At 43.0% G+C, this 24,342-nt stretch overlaps 1 protein-coding gene across 5 annotated transcripts in view; it reads right to left on the reverse strand.

The window, feature by feature from the left end:
* Positions 1 to 4,780: 4,780 nt before the first annotated feature.
* Positions 4,781 to 24,342, reverse strand: part of SLC66A2 (solute carrier family 66 member 2) — a 49,657-nt gene continuing 30,095 nt past the window's right edge. For all 5 annotated transcript variants that reach the window (XM_030446028.1, XM_030446027.1, XM_030446026.1 and 2 more), the window contains one exon: positions 4,781 to 6,922. In XM_030446028.1, the coding sequence (XP_030301888.1) occupies positions 6,715 to 6,922 (208 nt within the window). In that variant the 3' untranslated portion in view covers positions 4,781 to 6,714. The remainder of the gene's footprint in view (positions 6,923 to 24,342) is intronic.

The raw sequence follows: 24,342 nt of genomic DNA on the forward strand, positions 1-24,342 counted from the left end.
TTTTTTTGCCTCAGCGCATGTTGCAATACATTAGCAAACTCCTGTATTAAGCCATTCCTTGTAGGAATGGAGGGAGGGAAAATAAAACGTTACACTTTATTTTAATAAAAACTAGCAGCTTTGTTGCTGAATGACTGCCTCTGATGATTCGGGTGCAGGGGAAGGCAGTGTTTTGCCATGCTGATGTGAAGACATGCATGTCAGTGCCCCAAGCCAGGGTTCCATGCCAGGGTCCCTGGGACTGCTCCTTTGCAGCCATAACTGGGCCAGACAGCCCTGAACAGCACAGTGAGGTCCCTGGGCCAGGCTGCACAACTCACTGCTGAGACCTGCAAGAGATGGAGAGAGCAAAACTGAGCCCCCTATCCTGCAGGCTGCATCTGGCTCTCCCAACCTGCATCTGTATTGAATTACAAGCAAACTGAATGTACTCTAATGCACCAGGGCTCTGCTCACCCGTGGGAGCACATCTGCTCCTTGTGCAGGGTGAAGAGGGTGCTGGTGGGATGACTCAGACTCCTGAGAAAGCAATACCAGCACTGGATTTCTGTGACTCAAGAGAGTTCAATTTTATTGGTTTTTTTTAATCCTGATTTCTTGCAATAAGGATTATGAAGGTTTTGTATCAGGGAAACAGCTTTGCAGCTGTCTGAATGCAAACCAGCAAAGTGAGAGATGGGGGGGAGAGAAAAGTGTGGCATGGTGCTGAGCATTGCATTTTATGGTGGCATTCAGGTCCTCAGTCTTCAGGTGGGACTGAATAGATTCATCAGATGAAGCCACAAGTTCACCTTTTATGGTACTTTAGTTCCTGCACACCAGGTGCAGGTTAGTGCTACAGCTCTGGTGCGAATGCAGTGATCATGGCCAGTGCCATAGAGGGTGTACAGTACATATCCTGAAGGTGATGAGGCCCATGCATGAGCCACAGCATTAGCTTACTCTTAGAAGAGCCATATTGGAGTAGACATCCTTGCAGAACTGAGTTTCATGCTTGCAGTGCCAGCAAGTAGCCCTGAATGAATGCTGCTTGTGGCCCCACAGCATGAAAAAGCCACCAGCAAGACAGCTAGCTGCAGCTCTGCAGCTGTGTAGAAAAAGAATTGCTGTGCTCCATCAAGATGCTACTGGCCTACAATAGTGAGGTCTTTGTATTTCTCAAAAGGCACATGTTAATGCCAGGACACAGATCTTTATAAAGTGACAAAACTCACTCATTATGCCTGTTAGTCAAGGCCTGTCTTTTAATAAAGTTCATGTAATCTACTGAGATGACAGATGAGAAAACAAATATAAACCAGGGACCTTTTAAAAAGATTATTTTTGGAAGCTGGATGAAGTTGTATTGCACACATTGCCAGACATAAAAGATACCCAGAGGAGAGCAAGTTTCAAACAGCATAGTGTTGTTGTGTATAAGTGATATAAGTGATGCTTACTACTTTTGATCAGCCACTGGTGAACTGTTTGTTTTGTTGTGTATGGTTATTGGGGTCTTTATTTGACACAGCACACACGATTTGAGGCCATTTAGCTATAGTAAGTGCTACTCTGCTGTCTGCATGCAGCAGGTAGGTGTCTGTTTCTCTGAAACACAATCATGACTGTAGCACATCGGTTTTACCCCACAGAAAAAAAAAATTACTCTCATTTATTGGACAGAGACTCACAACTCACGTGAGCAAAGCTGACTGTTCTACAAGGCTCAGTGGCAGCACACATGGGCCTGGACATATGAATTCTGGCAGCTGACAACAACAATCTGAAAAGCTTTGAGAGCTAAGGATGTGGAAACTGGCAAAGGGACAAAGTCAAAAGGAATGGCACAAAGTCAAACACAACTCTTCCTGCTCATACAGCACATATGCACAGCCATCTCTTACCATTGCAGCCTCCATTAAGAAAAAGCACTATGGGTAAGAAAAAAGTGTCATTGGCATCATCCTTTCAGCATCAGGCTGGACAGAGGCTGGTGTCACGCAAGGCCAGAGCAGGCATGGTCTGTAGCAGCCTCAGAGCAGATGCTTCATGGGGGACAAAGTACCCTTGGCTCTCACAGAGCCTGGCACCTACAAGCTGCAGCCTTAGAGAGTATGAAAGGGGCTAATGAGGAAAGAGGCTGATAGAGGGTCTAATGGGTAGAGAAATCCAGCATGCTTCTGCTGGCCTGAGGCTGAGCAAAGCCCCTCAGTCTCCCAGCACAGCTAAGCCAGCACCTACAAGAGCTAAATACACATAAACTGGGACACAAATGGGACAAAATGAGGGTATCGAGTCTTAAGGCTGTGATTGCTCTTGGGGCATTTCCAGCCCCTGACATCCACTTGGGACCTGGCTGCTTTGAAAGGCTGTTTAAAGGGAGATTTGCCCCTGCTCCATGGTGTTCCTCACATTTTGTTCTAGCCCATGTCCCTAATTTACTGCTTTTGGCACAGGTATCTAGGCAGTATGTTTATTTAGTGGCATATTGTTGACTTACACATCAATGTCTTTTTTCTGTCAGTTTTCTGTCAGCCAACAAAGCTACATATGTCAGTCAGGTCCTTGAAGCCTTCTTGGCACTCAAGCCTAAGCTGAGGATCACAACCAAATTTCTGAATTTGACAAATAGCACCTGTGGGCCAACTTTCACTGTACTGCTCAGTGCTGAATTTGAGCTTTGCCTTTTGTCTTAAATGAAATGTTTTGAATTTAATATAATTATGTAGATAAATGCACCCAAACATCTAACCATTAAATCTGTCTCTATGTAGCTGTGGCACAGAGCATTGCTTGCCCTGAAGAAATGAAAGTTTTGCCCTGAGACTGGGGCCAACGCTGCACCAACCAGCAGGTCACGGCTGCTGCAGCATCCAGAGGTGATTGGGAAAGCTCCCATTTACTAAAGGGGCTCCTTGTTGTTCATTTAGGGCCAGTCTCTCAATTAGTTTGCCCTCAGTGAGTATCGGAGCAGCAGCAGTAACTCAAGTAGTGCTGGGGATGGATGGTGCAGCCATTACAAGTAATGATCAGGCTCAGCTCTTGTGGGCCATTGCCCTGCTGCGGTCTTCACTGCCTGCAGACAGTAACAGAGCAGGCAGGTTTTGGTCTCCACCCTTGTCTTCCTCCTTCTTTACCCAGACTTCACTGATTTACCTACCTTTGCCCTTCCAGATACTGGTTTTCATTCACTCCCACCCCTCCAGGAATCTCTCCTTTCAGTCCTGGTATCTGAACAACTGAGTCTCTCCCACGTCTCTCCTCCTGCCTTTCCCAACCTTCTCTCCTGTGTCCCCAGCCCTCTCTCTTCACCAGGTCCCCTTTTCAAGCTTCCACAGCCACTGCATGCAGCAACAGCCAAGTTTCCCCATGCTGAACAAGCTGAACAGCCTGCAACAGCAGCCCAGCAGGGCCCAGCAGCCATACATTGGCCACAAGGCTGATCCTGACTATCCTGACTTGCTGTTTTCCCATCCTGAAGGAACAGGGAAGGAAGACTCCTCTTAGCAGAGTGGTTAGCTGTGATAATGCAATCTGCAGAATACAGTGTGGTTTTTTTAAAGCTACATAATAGTGTGTTAGTAATTTGATTTTATTGTGAGCATCACAAGCACGAAAGTGATCATAAGGGTAAGTTTACCCCAGGATGTATGAAAGTGCAGAGGACACAAATTCAGAATCCTTCTAGTGTTTCATGACCTCAGGCAAATTTATGCCTTGTGCTTACCCACCACCAGGAGAAAACTGCATGCTAATTATTCCTACAAACAGTGCTCTAGAGCAGAAGAGCTACAATAAGACTTCAAAAGCACATCTTATATCTGAACGAAACAAAGCAACACCGCAGTTTATATATATTAGGTAAATTTTATTTTAAAAAAAACATTGCAACTGACAGAAAATAAACTCCATGAAATGTGCCATACAATCAAAGAGATGTATATCAAGTAATAGATTTCTTATTCTCTGAGGTGATAAGTGATACAGATACTTCCTGAAAACTAAAGAACAAAATGTTGTTCTGTAACAATTTGTTCCTAAAGTATCTAGCAACATTAAATTAAAGAGTATCCTGGCCAAGAGTCCTACCTTGCTAAATGCCACATACAGAAGATTACTTTAAATACAGTTTCACTGGTTTCTCTTCCAACATTTGCAGCTCTAGTGTGAATGAGATTGATCCACAGAGCTCACTGGTTTGGGTATTGTTGACAGACTCAATAATCTGCCAGGGAAGAGTCCCAAAAGAAAAAAAAAAACTATTGTTTTATCTTCAGTAATCAACTTAGTTCAAAGCCAAAGACATGGCCAAAAGTGTGCACTCCCAGGTGAAGCTATAACATACAGAAGTATATTTCTTAAGAGACATTTCTTAGAATATTTGAAAAAGACCACCATATACAAAAATTTGATCATTACAAATTATTAAAAAAAACAAACAACTTCAGGCCGTTTAAAACACAGAAGAAAACGTTTGGTTGCATACAGTAGAAAATACAATCCTCATTGAAGCAGCATATCAGAGAAGCCAGTTGTTAAGCAGGTTTTCAATTAAAAAAGACAAAAGCCCAGATGTTCCTGTAACACAACCAGAACACTGGAGAAAAGAGGAACAAAATGTTCATAGTGTGCCATGCAGGGTACATCATCTTTGTAAGGTCACTTCCGGCCTAAAAGAACATGGATTCAAACAAAGAGTGTGGAGTTGTGCCCAGGCAGAGCATTCTGTGTCCAGCCCCCAGAAACAGTGGCTGTCCTTGGCTCTGCAGTACTCACACCTGACTGGATCTGCTGGGGAAGGAGTGACTCCTGAGGATGCCCCTTCACCTCCAGCAGTGCCCCCACCAAAAGGCAGGACAACTTGGCCCCAGAGCATGACTTCTGCCTGCAGGTTTGGGCCTCCACCACCAATATGCATGCTCCAAAACCAAATGGAACGTGCAGTGGGAGCTCCCATGTCAGCCTGGGGCTACCTGGAGAGTGAGAGGGGCGTGAGTCTGTAAAGCAGCACAGAACAGCCCACTCTTATGATGGATGTTCCCAACCCAGTGTCACTAAAACACTGCTGCAGCCTCCAGAGATTGCTACTTAGGAAAACAGTCAAGAAGAACCGTGAGGTTCCCAAATAGAACAGGTAGGGGAAGTATCTGATTTATACACTGAAGCTACTAAACCTCAGACTTCCTGCCATTGGTAAGAAAACACAAGCTCTTGGGTTAATCTTGGAGGAAAAAAAGATTGTCAAAAATCTGTCCCAGTTCTGAACACCTTGCCTATGGTCAGATGGGATTCACCCAGCAGGAGGGAAGGAGCGTTCATAAGAGGAGAGCAGCACAAGCATAGCAATTCCTGTGACTAAATGTCCTGCTATGGCTGCCTCATACCAAGCAGAGCAGTCTCATGAACTGGCAGAAGCCCAGAGGTTTGCTCACAGCCCCATATGGGTCCACACCACCTGCAGCTGCTAGACACGTGCAGTTCTCAGACAGGGCACAGTGACCGTCACTGGCAAACAGCCATTATAGACAACATCTGCACTTATAAATAAACTCTCTTTCAGCTTTCTCACTTCCTCTGAGTGGGAATGCTGATTCTTCTAGGAGCCTAGAAGATCTTAAGCAACATAAAAAAGTGGATGCTTTCCTTGTTGGGTCAATGCAAGAAACATCCCAGAACAGAAAAAGGCTCTTGTGTGGCATTAAGCAAAATGAACATGAATCTCAGCCTCAACTAATCAAGCTGACAGATTCTAACTCCACTCCATAAGACAGGGCTTTTCTCTGTCTCACACTTTTTCACTTTCTCTTCTGAGGCAATGGAAGTGGAGTTGCTTCTACTGTGCCTAAATCAGCATCTAAAAATACTTGCCTGGCAATACTGGCAACATGCATCTGCTGGGTCCTTGGTTTCTGCTACAGCCCAGCTCTGGCTTGTGCACAGTGGCAGGAGCAATGCTGCCACCTAAGTGCAAGGTAGGCTGTTCCCAAACCCCATCATTTCAAAGCACCATTGCCTAGGTTACCTGTAGTCTCCTGTCAGCTCCTCCTTTTGGCTGACCACATGACAGGCTGTGCCTGCTCTGATCATGGCTCCAGCATCATTCATACTCACACCTCCATCATCTACTTGATGTCTCTGCCTGCCACACTCACAGCAGGGCTGAACATCTGCCATTTACACTGGTTAGTTTCTGGCTGCTCACCTCTCCTGCCCTGACCTCTCCTCACCAGACACCCTTCTTAAAGAAAAGAGAAAGCTCCTGCATTTGCTCTTCAATACTTCTTCCTACATCGTGAAGACAGTGAATGCTAGGATTCATCACAAACTTCCTGCCAATGTACAGATTTCATATTATATAAATAGGTAGAAGTTTCAGACAAACTATCCTACCATTTCTGTGGTGTAACATTCTTAAATAGCATTAAAACCACAAGCCATCCAGCCCTTGTGATTAAATATACAAACTTTGTGAATTGATAAGGCTCATAGGTACATATGCAAAAAAATAGTGCCCCTCCCACCACCAAGAAACCGTTCTGTACAGTTATGTCTGAAAACAGAGCAAGTTATTTAAAATAAAACCTCCTGAGCTGAAAGTGCTGCCAGATTTTCAATCCTTATTCTCATATCTGCTTTCAACTCGGCAACATGGGACTATTTACAAGGGTAAGAGGCAGGAACTGCCACAGCCAACTCTGCAGCACCATTGACCTACAACCTGTCCAGCTAAGTGCCTCACAGAGCCTTGGTGCTGGCTGGATGTCCAGTGTGAGACACGGGCTTCTGAGGGTAGTACCTGTAAAAGTAAACCTGCAATAGGATAGCAATGTCCACAAAAACCTGCAGGAGTCCACAGATGGAGAACTGGAAAGGGGCCTTATTCAAGATGAAGTAACCAGTCTTGAACGTGTCTCCACTGGTCCACATCAGCACCATGTTGACACTAAAGGACAGAAAAGAAGGAAAAGAATTTGGCTTGAGATTAAACCTGCCCTGACAGAGGATCCCACCTACTTCAGCAACAGTTTATACTCAACAACAGGTTGGGACTCCCTTCAATGAGGGCAGAAAGCATTCCTAATGAAGATGTGCAGCACTGTACTTGGAAAGGAGTATCAAATTCTCTCCCCCACAAACTGCAGCACTCTTCTCTCAGCAATTGCAGTTCCAAAGGTCTGTGGCTATGAAAGTACTCAACATTTTAAAATATCCATCTAAGATATTTGACTCGGCAGTGCTTTGTAAACATGACTGCCACATGCTGATAGCACTGAACAAAAATCAAATTAATACAGTACATGTAAAACTAAGGCATTTCATCTCCACAGTTACTTCTTGTGCATGCAATATTTTCTTCACACAAGGCGAAGTCACACATAGCCTGTTTTCTCATGCATGCACTTTTTTAGCATATGCTGAAAAACTTCTGATAGTAGAAAAAACCCATTACTTATTGCAACAACAAACAAACAAACAAAAAACCAAACAAAACCAAACAAAACACAAAAGCCAGAAGAACATTGTCCAGTAATACAGAAGGAGGGGAAACTACATGCCTGCAGCTCTAACTGGAAGGATGATCACTAGGGATTTTTATCAAGGACACAAATCAATAGCAGTGCTCAGACTTTTAACAGACATCACTTTCATGCTGTACTGCTAAGCCATCCCCTGGCCTGTAGTCCATCTCCTGCTTCCTCCACATCAGGAGAAAATTTGGTGAATAGAAGCAAGTTCTTCAAAAAGACCAAATTTTTTTCAGTGCCCTAAATAAAATGTGAACAACCAGACTGAAGGCTGTTTCCAAGCTTCATGAACATTAAAAGGAGAGGGTTTTAAGCAGCTGAATAAGCAGTAATGGACAAAAGCTTTGTAGTTCACAGTATAAGCATTGTGTATGATTTGACATAATTATGGGAAATTATGTTTTGCCAGCACTGATGCCATCAAAAGCAACCAGACCCATGCAGCTGGGTAGGACTCCATCTTCATTTCTCCAACATTCAGACAGGGAGCTCACACATTTTGTGTTTGGGACACCAGTACACCATGCTATTGCAAGCCAAATGTTGTAGCCCGCTCTCTCCCCATACAGGAAGAGTGGCCAAGAGCATCAACTTCTACTTCCCCATCAGACTATGGAAACACAAGCCTTGCTGTAACACACGTCACGTAACTGAAAGCTTAAAAAGGGTCTACAGTCCTACAGACTTTCCAAAGAAAGTCTCTGTGTGGAAGTGCAAGCAAGGGCATGGGGCTGAGTGAGCAGATTTTCCCCACCTAGGGACATTTTCAAAAAGTAAATACACAAATAATCAGAGAAGGAAAACAAGTGCTGAACCTACACAGTCATTTGTTCTTAGTACCTGCACCATCTGCTCTTCACACTTATGGGACATTTGCAGATGCAGGCAGTGGCAGGGATTGTTTGAGATTTTAAAATCAGGAAGAGTCATCAACTCTGAAGATAATAAAACTGGCAGTAGGGTTGCAGGCAGCCATTTGTTCTCTGATTTTAAGTGTAGCAGTGTTTTCTGGGCAACTGTTCACAATTTAATTGTGAATCTGTCGTGGTGTGGTTGGCGACCCTCACTAGAAGCACATCCTAAATTTGTCAGATCAAACTACCCGCTTGCTGTTGACAAAAAGGTAATTCAGGTATGCCACAAAATATCTGATTAGAAATGTGCAAAGGATATTGGTCACATATTCCCCAGAGAGAAAGTTAGATGGATTTTAGAAGTGACCTGTTGATACAGTGTAGATGCTAAGGAAAAAGCACCTACTGTCTGAGATGTACAGTTTACAAAGACTTTAATCCCACAAAGTAAGAATAATCACCGGGGGAAACCTTATGGACACATGCAGTTCAGCAGTATCCTGGGAGCTGAGCACTAGAAGCACATCTCTAGCTGTGTCACAACCTGTGCTGAGTTTCCCAGAGCAATTCTGGGGTTTGGCAGGAAGCCACCTGTGAACAGAACAGCCTGCAATACCAACTAGGTAACTTGGTGAAAGTTCCAAAAGCTCCTGAGGAACTGCACCCTGTGGAAAGGACCTATGCCGGAGAGGTTAATGGACTGTCTCTTGTGGGAGGGATCCCATGCTGGAGCTGTGAAAGAGCATGAGGAAGCACACAAATTGGGAGTAAAGTTGAGTCTGGGAAGAAAGGAGGAGTGGAGGGAAGATGGTTTAATATTTGGTTTTATTTCTCATTACTACACTCTGATTTTGATAGGAAATAATTAAATTAACTTCCCCAATTTGAGTCTGTTTTGCCCATGACTGTAACTCGTGAGTGATCTCCCTCTCCTTTTCTCAGCCCACAAGCCTTTTCTCCCACTGTCCAGCTAAGAAGGGGAGAGAGAGCAGCTTAGTGGGCACCTGGCATCCAGCCTAAGTCAACCCATCACAAATGCCTATGTGTGCTACATGATATCTTGGTCTCCAAACTGACAAGACATGGATTTAACAGATGGACCAGTCAACGGGTAAGTAATTGGTTGGATGGCTGCACCCAGAGAGCTATGGTCAGTGGTTCAGTGTCCAAGTGGAAGCAAGTGATGAGTGGTGTTCCTAAGGGGTCAGTAATGAAACCAGTGCTGTTTAACATCTTTGTTGGAGACGTGGACAGGGGGATAGAATGTATCCTCAGCAAGTTTGCTGACAGTACTAAACTGTGTGGTGTGGCTGAGGGAACACAGGCCATCCAGAAGGACACTGACAGGCTGGAGAGGTGGGCCCATGCCAACCTAATGAAGTTCAACATGGTCAAGTGCAAGGTCCTGCAGCTGGGTCAGTACAAATCCAGGCATAAATAAAAGCTTGGGAGAGAAAGGAGAGAGAGCAGTCCTGAGGAAAAGGACTTGGAGTTGGTAGTAGATGAGAAGCTCAACATGAGCCACCAGTGTGCCCTTGCAGCCCAGGAGGTCAACTTCATGAAAAGAAGTATGGCCAAGAGGGCAAGGGAAGTGATTCTGCCCTCTACTTTGCTCTTGTGAGACCACACCTGTAATACTTTGGAGTCCCCAGCACAGGAAAGGGACAGATCTGCTGGTGAGGGTCCAGAGAAGGGCCACAAAGATGATCAAAGGGCTGAAGCATGCATGCTTTGAAGACAGGCTGAGAGAGTTGGGGCTATTCAGCCTGAAGAGGACTGGGGAGACCTTATAGTGGCCTTCCAGTATATGAAGGGGGCCTACAAGAAAGCTAGGGTGAGGCTTTTCACCAGAGAGGATAGTTACAGGACAATAAAGAGGATAGATTTAGGTTAGATATTAGGAAAAAATTGTTCACCATGAGGGTAGTAAGGGACTGGAATAGGTTGCTTAGGGAGGTTGTTGCTGCCCCATCCCTGGAAGTGTTTAAGGCCAGGCTGGATAAAGACTTGTGCAACCTTGTCCAGTGAGAGGTGTCCCTGCCCATGGAGGGGAGTTGGACCTTGATGATCTTTAAGGTCCCTTCCAAGCCTAATCATTCTGTTCTGTTCTACTCTGTTCCACTCTACTCTACTCTACTCTGTTGTGTCTTAAGGGTGAAGCTCTGTTATGAGCAGAAGAGCTGTGTGCTGGCCCAGGACCCCCATCTTGTCAGTGTCATGTCTGAAAGCATTCCTGAAGGCCCTCAGTGCCCACTCCAATTAAGTACATCTCACCTCAGTGCCCACCCTAGGAAGAGGAAAAGCTAGAACTGCTGTGAGCTCTCCCCTGTCTCAGCCAGCACCCCTTTGCACACACAGCCTGAAAGTTTCAGTGTGCTGAGAAAACCACCGAGTGTCTGCAAGGCATCTCAGGGGTTTATACAGCTGTCCCAGCCCTCACTACCACACCACAGGCCCGTGCATCAGAAGGCAGGGAGAGAGGCTGAATGAAATTTATAGTATTAACATGGCTTCTGCCACACCCTCGTTTCCTTACACTCAGGTACAAGAGCAATGGTCCTCCCTACCTTTTTTGGGCTGCACAATTGCCTTGTCCTCGCTGCATATGAAGATGCCACTCTCAATGTATGAGAAGATGCCACTCTCAATGGTGCATGTATGGCTATGAGTGCACCATCGCTGCTCCCAGACTTCAAGTTATCATCTCACTTCAGAGTGCCACACAGGGTAGAGGAGCCAGGTTTTGTCCACAGTTTCTCCACTTCACCCACTCTCTTGGGGAAGAAAGGTAACTCATTTATTTATTCTAATTTCTGGGGTAGAAAAGAAAGAAACCAACCTACCTTGGGCAGATAGCTGCCTCTTACCAGCCCCAGAGGAGAAAACAGCAGTGTCTATGCAGAAAGGGAGAGGTTTATTGCCTAAAAGAAATTGAGTATACAGTTGGCTGTGGGAAAGGAAGAGTAAAAAAGGAAGAGCCCACCTGGGCCTGAATGAAAGTTGAGTCTCTTCCTCTAAGATACGTGAAGCTTATTTTTAACAAGCTACTAATAGACCAAGGGAGGCAACCCTCTCTTCTCAGTATTTTTTCCCTGCAAGACTCAGCATGCCTGTGGGATCACTGTGAGTCTCCCAGAGTGCCACATGGTACAGCAGTAACCCCAGTGCAGTCTGACAATGATGGTGAACAAGCCCTCTCCATGGCTCTCCTCCTTTGTAGTGCCAACTGGCAGAGCAAAGCCTGTTGGTGTACACCTGGCCCTTAGCTTCACAGTGCAAAAGAAAATGGTGCACTGTTAACATAGATAAGGCTTTGCTGCAAGAGGTAGTCAGGGCCCATCATCAGCACTGCCTGAGACTGGACAGAACAGCACAAGGAGGCTGCATACAGTGAAAATCTCCCAACCTATCTCACAAAGACCAACTTCACACTGTACCTTCCTGACTTCTGCAAAGCCACACAAGCAAAGCTCTTCTCCATAGCAAACGGCTTCTCCGCTCTACATGGCAAAGCAGAATTTAGGAATAAATAAATGGATAAATTTCCTAAAATAGCCCAAAGCTAAGCCAGGGAGCTGCAGAAGACAAGAAATGTTAACCTTGTTGATATGGAGAATACAGTCTAGTAGGACAGCACAATTTCTCTTAAAAAAATGAGTGAGCATGTTAGAACAATGCCACAGAGAAATTTGGGGAGGCAGAAATAAACAAATGGCATTTGGTTGTGCGACAACTTGAGATGCCAAGTGGCTTCAGGAGGCAGGAGCTGCTCTAAAATAGCTCCTATTGCCAGAGCCTGAGGCAGACTTGAAAAAATAGCACTTCCCAGTAATATAAATTAGTGCTGCAGTATCCAGTGACAATAAAGCTCCTAAAAGCAAGTGCCTTCCTTACAGATGAGCTCGTCACAAGGAGCTGCTAATGTAGTAATAGTCAATGTGAAGTCTGTGTAAATCACAATTCACCACAAAGAGGAAAAGATGGTATTTTCAACTTCTCTTGAAACTTGAAAGAGCACTTACTTATTCTGCTGCTGGAATTAATTCTAAAAAAGACACCATCACTTCTCATCAGACACTACATAGGGGCAGATTTCTAAATGCTGTTTTTTAATATGGTAATCTAAAAATGCCCTACAGCACTGCTGTTCTCTACAACTGATAGCAGATTTCATAAATACATTGTAAAAATCTTCATTTGCTAAATAAATAAATGGCATGCAGGAAAACAGCATTCATGTTTCTCAAGGAACAATTTGCTTCATTCAGGTTCCTTGTATATTGTGTATTAATTCTGAAGGGACAGCAACTAGAGGTAAAAAATATCTATTGGCACACCATATCTGCAGTCAGCCAAGAAGCCACACTTTTTATAGAATACTTCTGAAATTTTTCAGATGTAGAAAAGAGCTTGTAAAGTGAATTCAAAAGAAAAAAAAATAAATAAAATCTTTCTATAGTTTCTCTTTGAGGAACTGTATCAGAGGCTTAGTAATTTCCATAACAGTAAGACTGTCCAGGTACTTAGGCTTAACCATCCTTATCCAGGACTAATGCTACTCAAATCAAAAGTTTTCAGCATCTTCATTACTTTTGCTCAAAACCTGTCTCTGGCAGTCTCAAGTTTCCCAATTTTCCATTGGACTCTGCATGTTCTGTTCAATATTAGTCACTTCTTGGTCATTACACATTTTTCCCTTCATCTGAAAGAGCAAAAACTACCAAAAGAGGGATCTTGTAAAAAAAAATATGAGATGTGGAGCCCCCTCTCCCTATTCAGCCATGAATGCAGTCTGTCTTAAATGAGTTGCAACTATCCACAAAATAAATAACTAACAGTAGCACATTAACGGAGGTGCAGAGCAGCACTGTGCAAAACATGGGCTGGTACTTAGCACAAAACCTACACAAAAAGACAGACATGGCAGTAGTTGCTTCCCTTTTGCAGTATAGATTTTCTCACATCAATGTTATGACTCTGCATGTTTTGTAGCTTAACTCACAAACCCAAAAATACCCTGCAAGCTGAAAGACACTAAGAGAGTCAGACATCAGACAGTGACTTCCACTGAGAAATTCTGTAGTGGTTTGACAGCACAAATAACAACAGCAGGTATTGTGCTAATTGTGCTCAGTCAACTCAAAAATCATAAGTAATTTTCAATAACAGAAAAAATTGTATAATTTACTGACCTTTATCTACTTTAAAAGTTGCCTCTTTTTAAGGTTCTTTCTATACCAGGCAACTGGAACTAAAAAGAGGAGAATTAGTCTGGACTGTTCAAGAATCAGTGGTGGTTGACCACAATTTCTCCACATTATGGCCAAGTGCTAGACCAAGACACAGGTAATGCCAAATTCAAAAATCTGATCTTTTTAGATTGCCACATTTTCAGGCATTTCTTCATGTCACTACTATACACGGTATACACTATATATGTTAAAAAATTGTGACAGTTCATTAAATGACTGAGGAAATAAAAGCAGAATAAAATCATTTAAGAGCTGACAAGCTAGTATTCTCTTCAGGAATAAGGTCCACATTGAAAGAGCCTGTAAGTATTTTGAACACTGCATTTGGTTTTGAGACACATGGAAGAGAGTACAGAAGGTTCTCTCTCCTGCAACCTTTTAAGTCCATTACATCCCACAAGCAATTTGCATGGGAATGGCTGGAAGAGAAAGCAGATTCAGTCACAACATCCTGACTTCAGAAAACTTTTAGCTCCAATTTGCAGCTCCAAGATAAGTCTACTTGCAGAAAACAGCAAGCATCCATAACACAAATGAGAGGCTGGCCCGTCTTCAGCTTTGAAACAGGCCAGAAAACATGAAACCTGAATGCCATATTTTTAACACTGCACAAAACAAACAAAAATTAATGATCACATTTGTTCCCACTAAAAAGCCATATAGCTTAACAAAAAAAAGGAGTTGTCCTATTGCTAATCCAATTGTTTAGCCTATTAAAAATTATCAAAAGGAAGAAAGAGAAGAAGGGTTTCCTTCTAGAAAACTGGGATTGGCACTGGATATCCAAAGTCTGAAGATGGGAAATGTTGAAAGTAAATGTAAATACCCCAAGTCATATCCTTCGGTGTAAGCTTGTTTTTAAATACTGCAAAGGCAGCTGGGAATCCAAACAGGACTTAAACTGTTGTCACCATTTGAACAGGAGGAACTAAAGGAGGGCTTTTCAGAACATAAATGGGGGGATTTATTCCCTCCCATTTCCCATACTCTATAATAAAGATCAGAAAGCCAGCCGCTCCTCCCTCTTTTCCTCTCACCTCCTGCTGCCCGTTTCTTCCCACCAGCTCACCACATGCTGTTGGGTTGAATATATATATTTGTATATATTTGTACTCTTTGTTACCTTACCCTTTATGTTATTACCTTTCCCTTGTGTTAGTAAAATCTGTATCCAATTGTTTTCAGTTTGCAACTTAAGGTCTCCAGTCTTTATTCCCCTGTTATCTTCATTTTGGGGGTGGAGGGTGGGGGTGGGAAATAGAGTAATTCTGTCATTAGGTTTGTGGCCCACCCAAACTGCTAAACTGTGACAACTGTTCAAGAGTTCTACATGCTCTGCCTCGGCAGGCACCTTACCTCACTTCTCAACAATTTCTCTGAGGCTTGGAGCAGCACTGACCAACTCCAGAGGGAGCCATTTGTCCAGCCCCACACTGCTAACAGGAATTAAGAGCATGCAGCAAGAAAGATCAAGCATTTATTTTGGATCTCTGAAAGGCAGCTAAAGCAGTTGTGCTAGGTGCCACAAAGGCTGCAATACAAATGCAAACTATCTGAAAGCTCCTGCAGACTTCAAGGATGTCACTGAGTAAAGATGAAATGGAGGATTTTACTCTAGAATAGCTTCAGGCATATTAACCTAGAAAGACTCAGTCTGAAGTGATTATTTTTGGGAACTTCTTTTTTAATAGATGCATTCTATGCAGACTCACAAATAAAAGCCAAGTTTTATGGAACATTAGAGTAAACAGGTATCTGTCGATTATTTTTCCTCATGAACATTCATTTTCTAAACTCCCAAGAATGGCAGGGTGTAGGGCATTTTCACCCATCTTAGCACACCCACCCAAAAGCCAGCGTTTCTTAGAACGTGTTTGTCAAAGGAGAGTCAAGAAGAAACAACAAGGCATGAAACACGGAGCTGGGGCTGGTGGATAGTCCAGGATTACTGATACAGCCTCTGGCTGTTTCAAGCAGTTGTGCCTGAACTTTAGTCTGTACAGGTCCAGAAGCTGGTTAGCCTTAACACCTACAAAATATTTCTACAGCCTGTGCTACAGAAAGAAGGGCAGCAGATCCTAACAGCATCAGACCCCCTAAATATATGCAGGTGTGAAAACAAAACTCCTCTGTGGATCAGAGGGAAGAGCAGAACCACAGTTCATACCAGTGCCCTTTCTGCCACGAGACACAAATGAATACTGTCCACAGTTAAAAGCTCAGGTCTGCTCAAACACATGGTACAAATATATATGAGACAGGCTCTGCCTCTGCTGCTGGTGGATTTGGAAGCTTCAAGACCTTCTGCCATGACAGGGAGTGGCTTTCTTCAGGTGCCAGGGCAGCAAATCACTCTCTGCACTGCTGTCTGCTTCAGCATCCAACTAATGAAGTTATTCTGGAGTATGTGTATCCATTTCTCTATCTCTCACCTCCTGCTCTGTGCATTACAATCAATGGAGCTGTAGGCACAACTGTTGGCTAATGCTGCTCTAGATGCTTTCATGCTGCCCATCTAGTCTACAGCTGCTTGGCACAGGTAGCTGAACCAGTCACCTTGCCCACTCCTAGGGCCCCATACCATCGAATGGAAGGTGGGTGGTGGAAGGCCTTTTCCCCACAGTCCTGATTCCATGCAGCCAGCTGGCAGCAAATCTCAGGAGGCAGCACTCCTTCCCATGGCTTGCCTTCCTGCAGAACAAACTGGGCCCGAGCATCCCAGCTGCTGCAGTCTGCCAGCAGGGACAGCACTGCTACACCTCACAGGGCCTACACTAAAAGATGGCAAAACCAGGTCCCTATGTAATACCATTCAGTATATTTCCTTCTCTAGTTCTAAATAACTTAGGACTTACTAAATTTTAAAGTTAATAAAAGGATGGGAGGGAAAAGAGCTTTGCTTCAGCACAGCTGTGTATCCCAAAACTCAAATCATAATGCTCTTCAGTTTTCCTTTTTTCCTTACATTGGAAACATCACTCTTTATTGAATTTAATTTTAAGTCATTTAAGCACATCTTCATATGGTAACCAGTACGTGGCCTGATCACGCTTCTAATATTCCAATTCAATAACTGCAATTATCACTTTGGTCAACATACACGAGGTAACAGTCCTAGCTCTAGTGCTTACCTTGATCTAGACGGCCAGCTTTCAGTGGCTGTCTCCAAAGTCAATGCCCCCAAGTGCAAAATGTAATGACATTACAGTCATTACTTTTCATTAATTTATCATCCTTCAGCTAATAAAGTGCTTCTCAAATTCTAAGAAAACACTGAAGAAATTAAAACCTCAAATACATTAGTGTGCAAATTAAGAAAGTGTTATCACCCAGGGAAAATATCTTACCTTCCTGTCAGTTTACAGCCTGAAAATAAGGTAAGATTGCAAAAAGCAAAGCTCACATTCTTCTCAAAAACACTTTCCTGTTATAAGGAAATCACCCTTTGCAAGTTCTGTATGAAGGTATGTCAGCACCCAAGTCTTCATATGAAATGCCAGATTTTTACCTTTCCTTATACATGCATACAACAGCATGACACAAACCTTAACATTTCAGCCTGAATAGGGCCCTTGCAGTTCAAAAAGGATAAACACCACCTAGACTATCTTCATTCCAAAATTCTTGCCATATTCCCCTTTTCACACTACAAATACTGTTTTAGGAAATACCTTAATACAGAATTTAGTATCTGAAGGGACAGGGCTTCCACCAATACCCCAAAAACTTACCTGATGATGTCAGGACATGTTGCTTGGCATACAATTCCATTCCCTCGTGGACATACATCATTCCCACCATCATCCATAGAACAAATTAAAAACCTACCTTTGAGATTTGTAAAACCCTGCTCCATGACACTTTCTTTCTGACATCAAGTTTTGGCTTTTTTGACATCCCACTGTAGAATGCTATAAGGACTTCCTCCCCCATCAGTTTTCGGGCATGTCATCCAACATACCAGTCACTGCACTTTTCTTCTATTTGCTTATTCACTGTGGCTCAGAAGAGGGAACCAAATGCACAGTTGCAGGTCAACTTGTAATAAAAAATCTCTCATCTTTCTGGACTGCCATGCAAAGTCACTTCCAGGCCAAAGTTTCATCAGCCTCTTTTTTTCTGCTGTTCTAGCTCATTTATTAACCACTTAAAATGGCTTACAGATCTCACTTTACAGATCTTCATATCAGTCATTATTACCTTATGGGTATTTGTATCTTTGCATTTCAATCTACTTTTCTCCAAACCCAAATATTTTATTTCCATTCCCTATTTCTAATCCTACTCAGTCCTACTTCAGAGGAAGACAATTCTGCAACCACATAAGTAGTTAACTTATCCCACTAACACAACTGGCAAAACAATGTAGGTGCTGGAATTTCAAGAACCAAGGCACTTCTGTTTCCAAATTTGTTAAGTAATAGAGGAAAAAGATATTTTAAGAAAACTTTCATCTCTCAGATACCTTCATGATAATATCAACTGTTACATTTTGTGATGTGGCAAGGCTTGGCCTTAACTATGCAAAGTACCTTGCAAGACAGTTCCTTACCAGCAGAAAACTGAGTGCCCAAACTTCACAGAATGTTTTTGTAAAAGAAGTACAATAAATTTTCTCTTGTATTTCAGAATTTTGGGGCACAGGTTAGACATGCTAGCAATGCTTTATTTCTATTATTGTAAAGAAGCCTTAACCTGTATGTAAAAGATGAATGCTTTTGGTCTGAAGTAATTTGCGTTGAATTTACTTCTTGAAATGATGAGATGAGGGAAAGAGACATAAGAAAGAGGTTCAATTTGTGCAAGAGCTTTAGCAGTTCACATTGTGCTAGAATCCTGACTATTCTGAAGGGAAGTGAATATTGCTGCTCACACTGTCAGAAGTGCTGGAAGGGCAAGGAAAGGAAGGCCTCCCACTACCTCCTGGGTTTTTCCACCTGCCTCTTCCTTCAGTTGCTTAAAACTTCAGATGTGTTGAGTGCACAGGGCACTAATAATGGTCTTGGAAGCTGCACACTCCCTGACACTGTGCTGCTGCAGGCCTTTGAGAGAATAGCTCTGGAGAGACACAGCAAGCAAGCATGGAGGTGAACACAGTGCTGACCCCAGCAGAGCAACCCGCAGGCCACATGTCTGCAGAGTCAAGCAGAAAGGGGATGTCCTTTGGTGTGCAGCATGAAACAGGGCAGAGAAACCTGCAGGAGCTCCACAATAGCTGCTGTCCCCACAAGGATGTGATCCTCCCAATGAACTAACCAGCAGGTCCTTACCTGCGTGCAGCAATGCTGCTGCTGAAACGGGAGCCAATCCTCCATCTCCACTCTCTCGAATTGAACACCCCACCTTTCTCATGACTGCAGCTTATTAGAAGGGTAAAGCAACTGGGGGGAAGTAGAAGGAGTGGGGACACAAAGATACATGACAGAGGAAGTTCTTGTCTGTATGTTTTTGTAACAAAGCAGTCTCTTTTGCCAAACGACTTTCAACAAGACAAGAGGGCACGGTCTCAAGTTGTGCAGGGGGAGGTTTAGGTTGGACATTAGAATTTCTTTACCGAGAGGGTGATCAAGCATTGGAATGGGCTGCCCAGGGAAGCAGTGGATTCTCCGTCCCTGGATATATTTAAAAAGAGACTGGATGTGGCACTCAGTGCCATGGTCTGGTAACTGCAGCGGTAGTGGATCAAGGGTTGGACTTGGTGATCTCTGAGGTCCCTTCCAACCCAGCCAATTCTATGATTCTATGATTCTATGAAAACCAAGCTAGTAATATGAGAAGTATCAGATCCCAGCTGAGTAGCAGAGTCAGCAACTTGGCCTCCTGGAGGATGGGGGAAGGATGTTTTTTACATCATGTTCTTGAAATATTTAACCACATAATATTAAAAAAAAAAAAAAAAATAGAAGTGACGAGTACTTCCCCATTGTTTTTTTCTATATAACAGGATGTCTCCTATGTTCCAAAGCCCTTAAATTTTGAGGTTGCTTTCCTCCTTTTTCTAGCCAATGTAAACATAATCACTCATGATTCTAATCCTTCTCAGTAATAATGCCATTAAATTATTCTTTTACTAGGTGAAAGGATAGAGCTAGTTTAATTCTTGAATTTCCTTGCTAGGTATTAACTTGTATCACAGTTCGTTTAGGAAGCATTTCTGTCAAGATAAGTGTGCACTTAATAGAGCCATGACCGTACTAGTTAGATTTGCAACTATTCAAAAGTAACTAAAAGCTTGAACAGTGCTCTACGTTTGTATAAAGTACTAATTCCAAAAGTAATCAGGTTAATTGTCAAAGAGAACACAATGAAAAGTTCTCCTACTTCGACTGACTGTAGAACCCAAAAAAAGAATATTTGTCTCAAAACAGCCACCCTGACAAAATGAACATTGCACTCGGGTGGAGGCCTCATTCAAAAGCCACCTGGACTCTCTTCTCTCAAGGAGAGACCCTCATTTGGGGAACCACCCTGATAAACAGGGCCCTGTTCTCACAAGAGCAGCCCCTCCTTTGGTGTCTATCCCGATCAGCTGAACACTGTCCTTGCAAGAGGAGCTCTGTTTGATGGGCACCCTGACAGGCAGGACACTGTCCTTATTCCATAAGGGACAGGGGCAGGCAAGCTGTGCCCTGCAGAGGCAGAGTGACATCTCGTGTGTGCCCCGGGTAAAGCCACTGAAGAGGGTGCAAGCACAGAAATCAGGGTTATTGCTGTGTCATCCCATCTGGAGGGGCCGAAGTGAACACCTGGCTGTGCAAGATGTGCCAAAGCCCCCCACCCCCCTGAAAAAGAGGCATAAAAGAGGCACACTCCAAATGCTGGATGCGAGCCCACCATCCAAGGACCACAACTTCCTACTAAGATCAGCATTGGATCCAAGGGTGGTGATGTCTTTCCTATCTCTTCTTTATCTCTCTGTGTGTCTGTTTCTAACCTTTTCTGGGCACATGAGGGTAACACAGTTTCTAATTTTGTTAAGTTTTACTACCCTTTGCTTTGTTTTGTAAGTTGTCACCTGTTGTTTTGACAGCTTCCTTAAATTTTGCTAAATTGTAATCCATTGCTTTGAAAGTACCATCATTACTAATTCTGCTAGTTGTAATCTGACATGCTTCATAATCTTACTCACTTTTAAGTAAAGTTGTGTTTTTATACAAACCTCCTGGGTAATAACTTAATCCTAGAGTACCACACAGAGAATTTCTTAACTTAATCTCACCAAATGGGTTGTTAAAAGAGATTAATTAGAGGAGAAGAAGGAGGAGTGGGCCCAGCCACACCTGGGCTCTTCTCTGAAGGAGTTTAGAAAGCAAGGGGGTCCAGTCCAAATCTCCCAGGGTTGACCCCCACTCTGGGGAACTCTACCCGTGCCCACTCTGTGGGAGGTGATATCTGGTTTGGCCCCTACATCTGGGGAGCCCTGCTCACTTTGTGAGATGTGACAGTGCTGCACCCACCTTGTGGGGCGTGACACAGGCTTAGTTGTGTTAACCTAATCATGGAAAAATTCCCACCCTTCAATCATCAGCCCACCCGGACATACTACACTGTCTTCCCTCCACAGAAGCTGTTACTCAGCATGCATCTCCTTTCTGCTTTCAGTGTTTCTCTTTCCAACTTCTCCTACGTCTCTGCTCTCTCAGAGAACACTGAAGGAAACTACAGGACCTGGTACTGATGTTGCTACAAAAGGAGGAAAACAAGCCATGCAGAGAGAAATTAAGACATAAATAAAAGTAAGAAGTGAGGAGCTCTATCCAGTAGAATAGAAATATCAGATTCTTTCACTCCAGCTATGCCCTGTTACAATACATCTAACTGACTCAGCTGCAGATGTCCTTCAGATGTTTATCTCAGACACTGAGAACATTTCCAGTAAGGGACTTTTCAAGCAGTCTTTTCAAGCATAATGAAATGGAGAGGTAAGATGATGGGACCCTTTCCACAACAGACTCCCTGAGGTATCTGGCCTGCCACCACTGCCACCTGTCCCATTTACCTCTCTCATGGTCCCTAGTCTCAGGTTTATCGGGAAATTACTGCTACCTTAGCTTGAGATATCCTCAACTTTAAACAAAAAGGTATGATTAGTAGTGGAATGGATGGGGGCTGTAGGATTATTTGCTACCTCTTTTCAGAAACAACAAAATGTTTGAGCAGTCTGGCAGGATGTCCTGATCTCATGAGGCCACCTGATTCTCCATTTATATTTTGTCAGCATACATTTAGGTAAAGTAGAAACAGACTTAACATATCAGCTGCTGTGTCCCATTCTGTCACAATTCAGAGACAGATGAATGTTGCTCCTTTTCTCAGCTAAGCCATAAAGACCTCCAAATAACCCCTTCTGTGGCAAAAGTAAAGCCTGCCATAGGCTCCACCTGTGAACCACACGTGACAAAACTACTGTGATTTAAGTTACTGTCTCCAACCAGGTTGTGGTAATTGTCCAAAAAGTCATTAAATAAAACAGCATAATTATAATTGTTCTTCCCATTAAGCTTAAAGCCACAAAGACACTCATCTATTCTAGACACTTATCTGAAAAACTCACCTATCTTACTTTCCACTGAGGCTTTCTAAGAGCATGTCTTTCAGCCAGCTATTATGGCCCAGCTCATGGGCACAGGATCACCAGTTAAATTGCTTCTGCCAGTGTAAAAATCCACCTGGATGTTATTTCTGCACTGAGCAGTAAACAACTGCATGGAGCCAGTGGGCATCAGCTAGCCTCCCTCTGGTAAACACCTCTGCAAGTTCATTAACTTAGGCCTATGAGTAGCCTAGCCAGACTGTTACATGGTCCCTTCAGTGCTTTCAGGACTGAATTTGCTTCTTTGAGGTGCTTTTCAATGGAGAAGGAGGCACAGGATGAGAAGTTCAGAGGAATTCTTTGCAAAAGCTTCCTCAGCAGAAACTAATATACTAGAGAAGGTCATTCTCACAGGAGGAACAGCCTGGCAATGCTTAGAGACCACTGAGTCCACTCAGAACTGCATAGTGTTAGGCCAGTATACGTGGTACCTGCTACATAACTGCCATATAACCTGTAAAAAGAAAGAGAACTAACACGTGTTTGCATACATGTATTCCAAATGCAGCAGCATAAGCTGTATGTTGCCTCATTAGTCCCCAGACCCATCAATGTCCCATGTCATGCAAAGTACCACTTCAGGATAGAACCAGAGGGGGGAATGCATTTTAGAAAATCTCTTGGCACAGCCAATAAGGAGGGTGGCTATTGATGGACATGGTTCTGTTTGATGGCAAGGGAGCAAAAACTTTTAGACTATATTCTCTTGAGTAAATAGCATTCTCAAGTAGTTCTGCAATTCTGTGCTTATGCTTTACAAAGAAAGTGTTGTGAAGAACAAAAGAGGTTTTTTTGTTCTTTTGCTTTTGTACATCCCTAGAGCATACACATGAAACAGGAAAACTGAAACTCGGGTCCCCATAGAGCAGCTAAGGAAACACAAAACATCTGGCAGCAGCTTTCATAGTGTGGCATTATGACTCAGATAAAAAACATAAAGGGAAAAGTCAGAACATGAAAAAGGTCTAGTAGGTAAATTGCCTTTTTGATATCACAGGGACAGAATTTTCCAAGGCAGCATGTGCATAAAAAATATCCCAGTACTTTGGAAGTAAATTCTGACTCACTCTGTACCAAGGGGACATCCAATCAAAAAATGTCTTTACCATTAAAGCAAATTTCTGAATATCCCCTCAACAACATTTCAAGCTAGAAAAGAACTTGAAGTAGCTAGTAATAGCATTTCCAAGCCAAATTAGTAAAGGGAACAATGCCAACAGAAAGGGCAGAATTGCTTTACTTTGGTTGTGGTGGAGAGTGGTTATTTGTTTTGATAAAAGTAAAAATTACCAGAGCAAGTTTAAAAGCATTGAAACAGAAGTAATTTCAAAACAACAAGACAGCTGAGTCACAAATGATCACAGCGCTCTGTGAACTGAATTTGCTGCTGTAGACATTTCCACAGAACAGCACACTGATGCATGACAGTGAAACCTTGTCTCTCCTAAAAAGCATTACAAGTTGCCTTTCCAATTTAGAAATCTTAAGTGTTTTGATTGACATATCCAGTAAACAGTATGAAAAACCCTAGTTTATTTTATGCCTCAAGAGTAGGCATAAGATTAAAGCTATCTGTCCCACAGTTGTTTATAGGTGGTTTCCCAGCCATGACTGTAAACATCTTGGTTTTGAGATTTTTTTTTAAAATGTCAGGTACAAGCTTTTACACATTAAAAAAAAAAAAAGTCATTTGCTGTATATATAATAATTTGTTATGATAAAGTGGTGAGTAGATATGTAAGAAAAAGTCATGAGCTAATATGTGAGTTAGATTGACAGATATTCACTGCAGGCTCAAAGCATTTTCTTCCTCTTTACTACTTCCAGTCGATTTCTAATTATCAGCATGGCACAGCTTGAGTTGAACTACAGTATGTTGCTAATGGCAACAACAGTAGCTTTCCATGTTGAAATTACATACACATGTTTCACCTGGAACCATCCAGCTGGACTTGGACAATGGGTCAGAGGCGTAACGGAGCTCCTTCCGACAGAGAATCTACTCCATCAGCTGTTGTACTTTCAAGTAAAATTTAGAAAGATGACACTGCCCTGCCTAGAAAAGTACTCCCATGCTACACAGCGAGTTCCCTAGATGCACGCACACTCTTACTTGTTCTACATAAGGCAAACACCAT

This window comes from Calypte anna, chromosome 2 (genome assembly GCF_003957555.1).
Source record: "Calypte anna isolate BGI_N300 chromosome 2, bCalAnn1_v1.p, whole genome shotgun sequence".
In the NCBI taxonomy this organism is placed as follows: domain Eukaryota; kingdom Metazoa; phylum Chordata; class Aves; order Apodiformes; family Trochilidae; genus Calypte; species Calypte anna.